Here is a 10,610-nt window from a genome sequence, read left to right as displayed (position 1 = left end):
TGTATTTAAATAATCTAAAAATTACAATAATTTCTTTCGACTGTAATTTACATATGTACAAATGTAGTTAATTAACTTATTCTATACTTAATTCTAATGTTACACGCATACACACAATACACACACGTATGCAGAACACCCCCCCACACACACACACTCACCCACCCACCCACCCACCCACCCACACACACACACACACATTCACAAGAGAGAAAGAAAGAGAATAAGATAATTAACATATTGATTCGGTCTAAAACAATTTTGTATTCGGTTTAGCAGCGCCAAGTATTATATGTATTAAAATATTTATTCGTATAAAAATATCTGCTTAATATTATTATATCGTTTATTTTTTTCAAATAAAATCTTTAAGACCGTCTTAAAAACAATCATAAGATGTTTGAAACCAATCACAGAGCCGCATTAGCATTAGTTTTGTAGAGTTCTTTTTTGAAAGAATTTTTTGTACTTAACATGGTTTTAAATAAGAATCAACAAATAATATCGGCCAAAGAGTAATAATAAAAAGTAATAGATTTTCTGGTTTGCATAAATACCCATTGTAGTTGGCGCAATTTGTTAATATCATTAGTTTTGTAGAGTTCTTTTTTGAAAGAACTTCGGGTTTGAAAGATATCATTAGTTTTGTAGAGTTCTTTTTTGAAAGTTAAAGAAACTACCACATTGGTTTCTTCGAGCATATTTATATACGAGATAAGTTAATTTTTACTTGGTTAATTGTACATTTTTTAAATAGGTTACTTTTTATTTGGTATTTATATACAAGATAAGTTAATTTTTACTTGGTTAATTTTACATTAATATTTACACGATTTTTACTTCTCAAACTTTAAACGCGTTTTTCTTGAAACCAGTTTTTTTGACACGGTCGGCACAATAACTCGAAGAGTTTTCAATATTTTAAAAAATTTTTTGTTCTCAAATCTTCGTAATCGTTTTGTCTATAGTCTGTCGAGCCATTGTTTTGCAATTTTGTTTAATACAATTTTTATAAACAAGTAAAGACCGAAATTTTTCATGAAAACATGAAGTTCAACTTTGACATGGCATAAATTGTTTATTTTTTTGAAATTAAAAAATTTGGCTCGACAGACTATAACTATGTACAACATTACTTTACAAGAAATTTCTTGCATTTATCAGATCCATCAATGTTACAAGAAGATATCATGCCGACTCTGAGGGGACATTTTTTCAGCAGCGGTCCAATTAATGCCACAAAACTTCATTTTATTAATATTCAAAAATTTATTATTAATTATTTTTTTACACTTAAAGGACCAGTAAATCATATGCAATTCATATTTTACTTTATTATTTCAGATGTATCCCCTAAAAAAATTCCCCAAACATATCAATTTTTCGCCGCTATGGAGGTATGTAACCCCTTAATATACAGGTTGTTTCAGAAATAGGTGGCCAAACTTTAAGATTATATTCTATTCACTATAAGGATGAAAAAAAGTCATATCAACATAAGTCCGGAAATGTTTCCTTTCCAAGTTATGAACATTTTTTGTTACAACAAACTTTGGTAAAAGGACGTTTCATTAAAGAAATTGCTGGAAATACTTCAGATTGGCGTTCCATAGATTGTTGAAGATATTCAAAACTTCCTGAAATATTTCGTATTTTGTCACACAAAGCGATAATACGATCTAGTACGTCCACAGTAGCACAGTAGCGAGTATCATAAATGAGAATCTTAAAATGTCCCTAGGAATTTTTGAACGTTTTTGACTCCATGAAACTTCGATATGGCTTGCATTGATGCAGAAAGAAATTATTTTCCGCATTAATGTAATGAGAAACGTTTTTTTATGAAAGTTTGTTGTAAATAAAAAGTGTTCATAACTTGCAAAGGAAGCATTTCCAGACCTATGTTGATATGCTTTTTTCACCCTTACAGTGAGTAGAATATAATCTTAAAGTTTGGCTACCTATTTCTGAAACACCCTGTATATATTAATATTAATATTACAAATAGCTCTATAATATATATAAGTAGTATATAATATATACAGGGTGGGGCAGTTAAGGTGTTACAGACTTATATCTCGGAAACGAAGCATTTTAGAGAAAAATGTTTCAGACAAAAGTTGCAGGGTTGGAAGGGGGCCACTCAGTGGAGGTAACAGATTGGTCATTCGTGGTCATTTTCAAGGTCATTTAAAGGTCAAGTCCAATTTTTTAAACAGAAACCCATACTTTTTATTGCAGATTCTGATTCTCCGTCGAAAAGTAAGTAACTTTTGTTGGAAACATTTTTTTTTAAATGCCCTCCTCATCCCGAAAACACAGGTTCAACCTTTAGTGGACCAATGATAATAACTCGCTTTATAACAGACACTGAAGTTTTTTTTTTAGTATTTTACTGTTTACCGTCAGCATTAGCGTTACCCAGTGTGCACCACGTGGAGGTTGCTGATCGGATTTGCACACCTTGTGGCCCTGAAAAAGGCCGGTTGCTTCGCTTTACACTAATCCATGAGATGTTCAAAATGTCCTCCAGCATTTTCTAAACATAATATACTTCTTCTTCTGAAATTACGTACTGCTTCTTAGTGTAAAGCAGAGCAATCGGCCCTTTTCAGGGCCACAAGGTGTGCAAATCCGATCAGCAACCTCCACGTGGTGCACACTGGGTAACGCTAGCGCTGACGGTAAACAGTAAAATACTAAAAAAAAAACTTCAGTGTCTGTTATAAAGCGAGTTATTATCATTGATCCACCAAAGGTTGAACCTGTGTTTTCGGGATGAGGAGGGTATTTAAAAAAAAATGTTTCCAACAAAAGTTACTTACTTTTCGACGGAGAATCAGAATCTGCAATAAAAAGTATGGGTTTCTGTTTAAAAAATTGGACTTGACCTTTAAATGACCTTGAAAATGACCACGAATGACCAATTTGTTACCTCCACTGAGTGGCCCCCTTCCAACCCTGCAACTTTTGTCTGAAACATTTTTCTCTAAAATGCTTCGTTTCCGAGATATAAGTCTGTAACACCTTAACTGCCCCACCCTGTATATTATAGAGCTATTTGTGATATTAATATTAAAATTATTATTAATATTAATATTAATATAATATTTATATATATACATATATATATATATAATTTAGTTGCAGTTTGTATGTACTTTATTAAATATTGCATTGAGAAAAGATTTTTTATGTATGACAATTTAATGGGATCATATGGAATCATAACTACTTTTTAAACTTATCAATATGTAATGGAAAGAATATAACGGGTTTATCAATCTTTTCGTGCGTTACAAATATTTTTAGTAAACTTTTAAAATTTTTGAAAAATTATATAAGAAAATTTATAAATTGTGCTTATTTATTTTATATTATATAATAGAAAAACGATATATAATGTTTATTATTAGTCTGTATATTTATTTATTTTTATTTTATATAATAACGAGACAATTTTATTTCATAGAATGCATTCATATACATATATATATCGAAATGATGTTGGGAAATTGCCTAGTCCACTTGACGTTCCAAATGCTTCAGAGTTTTGAAGCATTCACGTCTTCCCGACATGTCGGTAATTGTCAAGTCTGTCGGTGGTGTCGCTAGCGGACGGTCACTGTTACGAGAGCTAGTGAAAAAATAGTTCACTAGCAACTCCAGGATCGCCTAAGTCTTTTGGTATACTTTCAACTAGATTTTGCAAATGTTGTGAGTCCAGATTCTCCCATGCTTTTTGTAACGCTTCAAAATAAGAGTTTTTATTAGTTATTCCATATTTGTGAACTCTATTATCCAGAATCGCCCACAGATTTTCGATTGGGTTCAAATCTGGAGACTGTGGAGGCCATTCGAGCTGTTTGAGTCTACAGGTACGGAAAAAAGCTTGACTTTTCTTTGCTGTATGTTTCGGGTCGTTATCTTGCTGAAAAATAAAATTATCTTCTAGCCCGAGTTTCAGCAAAGACTCCTCCAAATTTTTATTAATTATGTCAATGTAGACATCTGCCGTCATAATTCCTTCAATTTTGACAAGATTTCCGATTCCTGTCCATGAGAAACATTCCCAGATCATAATAGATCCTCCACCATACTTTACAGTTTTCTGAGTATGACGATCTTGAAGTTCTTCTCCACGTTTTCTCCAGGCTCTAATCCGCTTCTTTTGTCCAAATAACTCGAATTTGCTTTCATCTGTCCATAGAATCTTTTTCCAAAAGTCCAATGGCATATTCGCGTACTTCCGAGCAAACTGTAAACGTTTTTTCTTATTGATAACGCTGATGAAAGGTCGTTTACGTGCGAACCGGCTGTGTAAATTTGCTTCATTAAGTCTACGACGAACAGTACGGTCAGAAACATTGAGATGAATATTTTCCTGAATTTCTCTGACAGTCATCTTTGGTTTTTTTAACTTCTCGGACTATTTTCATATCCTCCCGCTTGGATGTTACTCATTGTCGGCCTCTTCCGATTCTGTCACCGATCCAGTTGACTGGAACTTCCTTCTGATCTATTCTACCGCTCCTCTGCTTACTTCGTAGTTTTTGGCTATCTTCTGTTGGGAAAGACCTTTTTGAATATCCCGCACAATTAGGTTTCGAACCTGTATGGAAATTGGTTTTCCTCCCATTTTTTTATTTATTACGGACTTCGGACAATAACCAAAGCAAGACGATGTCGGAAAAATGAATGCAATAACGTGAAGTGAACACACCCGAACAGTAACGCGAACATGACAAACTTCACGATAAACAAAACTGTTGACATGGAAATCACAAAGTATTATACATATTATACCAAACAGACCTTAGTGGCTTTTTTTATTTTGTCAATTTAATAAACTGTATTATTTAAGAAATATAAGTAAAATTAAAAATAAGCAATACTATTATGTACTTTTTAAACTTAACCTCTTAAAATATAATAAATGCTTCATATTTCATCAATAAAAATAACATTATTTTAATATTTTTATTAAAATATAATGCGAAACAGGATAATTAAGGAGGTGGCTTTTTGTCGGTCACTGTATATAGCAATAATAACATACGTGTGTATGGCGTCGTAATATGTCTAGAAGTGTCCGAAATATATTTTCAGACTTAACGTGCAAAATCTCTTTTTAGCCATACCATATTAAACATCACAATTAAACAAGATCAAAATCAAAGTGAATTAAAATAGCTGCAATGCGTATAATAAAGAAACATAGATCTTGGCTACATTGAATCGTGGAAACATAATATTATTATACATGGTTGGATTTGGCATTCGATGCTCTTTAATTTTTGTCCTTACGAAATTCTTAAATTTTGCAAAAATAATGGGTAGAGGTGGGCGAAATTAAAAAATTTGACATTTTCGAAAAATGTGAATACACTATTGTAAAGAGTATAAAATACCATAAAACTTTTGTATGAAACATTTTTTCATATACCTTATATTTTCAAAGATATTCGCTAAAAATGAAAAAATCCGTTATTTTCGAGGGGCTGTTTCAACGTTGAGATACGCAGCTAAAACAAATATGGGTCTATTTTTTTGGTCGAAGAACTTATGATATTTATGTTTAATATTTTTTGCTGCTCTACAACATATCCAAAGCCCATTAAAATCGGTGAGGAACAGTTCTGACAGTTCCCTTGTAAGTGTAAGTAATGGAAAATAAATCATGAAGGTGGGAAAAATATTTTCAGCAAGAACGTCATAAGGACTCATAAGGATTCAAATTGATGATTCAAAATAGAAACAATGTTTTTTTGTAATAAAGACATAATAAGAAATACTACAATTACAAGGACAATTGTTTGCTACAAGAACGTCATATTTAGAAATAACACTAATGTAGATTATTTCATTAATAAAGTCATAGAGTTAAAATAATACATTACTAATGACATAAAAGAAGACATAAAGTCTTACCTTTACAGCAATAGCGTCATAACAGCAAATAAGTCACTCTTTTAGCAACTTCCTCTTGATATATAGAATAAATTTCGTTAAATAACAATCTAAGCATCTCTATTTTTTTCCTCATCCACTCACATTTATCCATTACGTTACATTCTTATTATATCCATTAGGCAAGAAGATTGAAGTAGTAAATAATGCATCACATACCTTTCAATCGTCGTTGACACATCAGCTCCTATAATACTTCTCTATAAAACATTCCCACTTTAGAAAAAATAATATAATGTTCGTATCACGAAAATAATCCATGTATCACGAAAAAGTTATAACATAACTCAAACCAATTTTATAATATATATTTGTTGAATTGTATAAATATGAGATATTTCATTCATTTTGAGTTGTGCAAGTATAATATCCTTCAGGGATGGAGATTGCGAAGGAGATTATATTTTTTTCAAGGTGGGGAATGTAAAAGAAGGAATGGATCGCTTGCCTACACAACTATCTTACTTTTGCTTTTTGTTGTTATTTTTATTGTTACATTTATCGAAAACGCATTACAATTGTCAAATTTTAATTTGTTATATTTTTTTTAATAATCTCTTAAAATAAACAGCGAGAGAGCACGAAACCTTTAAAGGTTACTCAATAAAATGACCTCAGTATATCTCAAGATTAAGATCATTGGAGCTTGTTGAGGATTGAATTATCGCGCGTTCTCTAGTAGCCGAATTTGGGAGTTACATGTCTCATGCTCGCATCAATACGATAACGACACTGTATATAATTACGCTGGATTTCTCGTAATAATGCGGAAGGAACAATCGTCTTAATGCACAGAACCTTTTATTCTTGCCGAATGATTGCTTACACATAAAGAACGCAAGAGGCGCTGTAGGCGCGCGGTCATAAACCAATCTATGAGGCCTATCCAATAAAATAGCCGGATACAATACACAACAGACACAATGCGAATGTCACTCGTCTCTCTCTAATACATATATGTGTATAAGTATATCGCTCTCATGCAGATGTATGTAGAAGTGTCAAATACAGTCAGTCATTATCCTTTGCCAGAGTCAGATGTGTTTTGTTCTTGTAATCCTAGTCAATCGCCGTTACAATCCTCACAGTGTGAGACGACTACTTTACTAATTTTCGGAGTAAAGCACAACTCTTTCTCCTGCGTCACGTGTGATACAAACCGCGGAATTTCGGATTTCTCCGGTATCAACAGAGCTGACTTCCTTAAACTAAATTACTGTGAAGACAGTTAACAATAAAACGTTCACAAATCCTGATTGTCTCTTTTATTGTAATCTAAGATCGCTACGTATTCTGATTACAGATGCAAACTTGTATAGTGTGGACACGATCTTATTGCACATATATTCGGATGATATTAAGAGTATTGATATTTTTGGCCGAAAATAACTTTTTGATATTATTTACACTATATAAGGATCGAATTAAGGTAGAAAAAGTTTCGCTACCTTCGATATTCCGACGTATAATATTAGGTGAAGAAATTTGTACAAACTCAACAATTCTTTGCATGGCATGCGAAATATTAATCCGCTATACATGTAATATTACAATATAACAAATATTTATACAGTATCGAAATATGTGTTACTCTGCGACCAGAAAGTTTCCAACGAAATTAATATTTACAAGATTACGTATAAATATAGATCTACTTATATTATTATAAATATCAAAAAGTAAACGAAGCACTGTATCGCACTAATCGTACATCATTTTCAAAAATCTCATCTCATCTCATCTCATCTCAAGATGAGAAAGAAAGGAAATTGTAGAAGTTGCTTAGGCAAAAACAAATGGATGTTCGGTCAAATTATAGAACAAAAAGAGAAATTACATTATAAGATTTAGATGAATCTGAAAGAAACACATCAATCAAAATAATTCAGTAGACGAAGGCGCTCTGATGATACTACAGGACGATGTGATTTTTGAGGAGGATTCAACGGCTAGCAATGCTTCTTCTATCAAAAGAACAATTTTACAAATGTTGCCAAGGGAGTCCGAGTACTTATTATAAGAATTGTACTAACGTGCAGATGCAATAGATATTAAGGCTGCGTTCTAATATTCAGTTGCCAATAGTGTAAATCTATGGTACATGTAACGTGAACTACAGATTTTCAGTACTGGCAGGAACACAGCCTAAGGCATTAATTTCTCAGCAGTCGTCAGAAACACCAGATACGTTACCAAAACGTCCTCCCGGAGAGATAGCGGAATTTATTACGAATACAACTAAACGGATCTTGAAACTATGACAAAAAAGTTATCAGTATATTTCGAGAACTAGTGTATAAAGTTGAATTTAATTAGAGTGAAACATTTCAAAGGACACAGCATCTTCAATTATTTTTATTTTCTTAATATACGATTCTTGTTTTACATCTTCTTTTTCAAGTAAATGCATTTCTTTTGTTTAATAAGGAGAATTTATGTGTGCATTGTGATATAAATTCAAATTTACGCGCTGCGTTCAGATATACGCGAATATAGAGAGGAAACTGGGAACAGTTGATCCCCCCTTTTGTTGTAAAGAGCTATTTCTGTCATTTTAGTATGTATTGAAAATGTAATACCATAAAATAGTTAAGAATTTAGTTGCCTTACTCTCATCATAAAGCCGGTTTTATTAACCAGTTAATACAGACGTTATTAAACTAAAACTGAAAAAAGAGAAATGGTACCATGTGTCATCTATTGAAAGTAACTCGTTCCTGCGTATTGAGTGACATGATCCATGGATCATGTCTCACTTTTTACAATAAAACATTTGATTTTTATAAATAATTATCAGTCTTTATTTTAATTAGTTATCACATCACATTTGGCAGCATCTTCTTATTAATTTGCTTATAAAAAGAATACTTCTTAAATCTTCTGAATATAACAAAACTAATCTTTTGTTCTTGCAACTAACAAGATTGATACTTCTTAAATCTTCTAAACATAATCTATTCTAAAAATAAATTACTATAACAAAAATAATCTTTTATTCTCTCCCTGACTATATCGTACCAAGTCTCCCTACTGATGTTAGGTTATAATTTTATGCCAATACTTAAATACGACAACACGTATTTCTATGATTACCTATAAAATAAACTATCTAATAGACATACAAATAAATGCGTATTTGTAAAATAGCACTATCCATTTCCTACATCAAGAAATCCAATAGAAAAAAACTCACCAAAACAAAGAACGATATCATCAAATCACAAAACCGGCCGCCATATGCAAACGTTTGATAGATGTCACTACCATGTGAAATTAAGTCATGTCATAGACAACAGTGTTGCTAGTTGCATCAAATACTGAGTTCATAGAAGTAACGTAAAATCGATGTACCATGTCTCCTATAAAGATCAAGTGTACTCAGTCTCCCCTATGGAAGCGCGCGAAGATGCGCTGGCATGGGATGTGTTCTATTCATTGGCAGTATTATATTTCTAACATCGTTATATCTTCTTATTCACCGACAAAGACAGAATAAGTATTGTTGGTACTAGCAGTAATAGCAAATCACAGTCAAAGGACAACTATGCGCAAGAGACAATAAGCAATTAAGAGCGGACATTAAGAAGCATTCTGGCAATCTCTCTGTCGTTAGTCAACACAGATTAACCAATGATCATGATTTTGATTGGAGTAAGAAGAACATTTTACATTATGAATCTAACAACCGTAAGAGAGAGATTGCTGAAACGTTTTTCATAAAGAAGAATTCAAGGACGATTAATCTTAAACGAGACACAGAGAACTTGTCAGATGTTTACGACGGTATTGTGACAAACACATAGGTTGGTTTTTGCTGAGTTAGTTCTGATCTGAGACTCGTGTGGTGCGGATGTGTTACCCCGTTACCTTTGTTAACATTATTATATATCATTTTCAAACAGTAAGGTTTTTTATTTAGTTTTTATTTAGTGATTATTTGTATTTTATTTTTGATATTTGTACCTATATTGTATTGTTTACAGAAAATGATATTGATTGGTATGCACTTGAGAAGGGCTTCAAATTAAGCCGAAACGTTGTGCGTTTTAAATATATTTAGCCAGTGTTGGTCGAAGAACATCTGTTTATTTATTTGTAACAAGCAATTAAGTTTATGTACGGCTAGCGATATTGTGCAAATAAACTTCTTGAGTTGACAGATAAATTTTTTCTTTGATCAAAACTGGCTAACATATGCTAGATGGTCAGCAATAGATAAACTAAAATATCTGTTTTTTTCAAACGCGATGTTTGAGTTGAGACAAAGAAACTTTCTGAGGTCAGTGCATCTACCGTTTCTGGATTTTACATATTCATAACACCACCATGTACATTACGTTACATTTTAGTACATAATTTATGTCGCAATTTTTATTTTTATAAGATATATTGCACAGCTTAACATTAATGCGAAAGACGAAAGTCGAAAGAGAAAATCGAAGTATAATTTTTGGTTGATCTTGTCGATTAATATTCGTTCTCGGGCGCTTTTTGCAGAAAGGGACGAATCGAGAACTCATCCTCACAATCCGGAATAACTTTACCTTTATGTTTCACGCAGAAATTTGCGCACTTTTCCCCCATGAAATACCCGCCAAGCATTATTTGGCATTGAGCGCAGTTTCTGATGCAGATACCTA

General features: G+C 32.4%; 1 protein-coding gene across 2 annotated transcripts in view; it reads right to left on the bottom strand.

Moving 5' to 3' along the window:
- Positions 1 to 6,754: 6,754 nt before the first annotated feature.
- Positions 6,755 to 10,610, bottom strand: part of LOC113562389 — a 28,065-nt gene continuing 24,209 nt past the window's right edge. Inside the window, exon 4 of one of the 2 annotated variants that reach the window (XM_026971806.1) lies at positions 6,755 to 10,607. In XM_026971806.1, the coding sequence (XP_026827607.1) occupies positions 10,438 to 10,607 (170 nt within the window). In that variant the 3' untranslated portion in view covers positions 6,755 to 10,437. The remainder of the gene's footprint in view (positions 10,608 to 10,610) is intronic. The other variant, XR_003406889.1, reaches the window with a different exon arrangement.

The sequence above is a fragment of the Ooceraea biroi genome, chromosome 8 (assembly GCF_003672135.1).
Source record: "Ooceraea biroi isolate clonal line C1 chromosome 8, Obir_v5.4, whole genome shotgun sequence".
In the NCBI taxonomy this organism is placed as follows: Eukaryota; Metazoa; Arthropoda; class Insecta; order Hymenoptera; family Formicidae; genus Ooceraea; species Ooceraea biroi.
The sequence above is the reverse complement of the archived record's forward strand: the minus strand, read 5'-3'. Positions and strand labels throughout refer to the sequence as shown.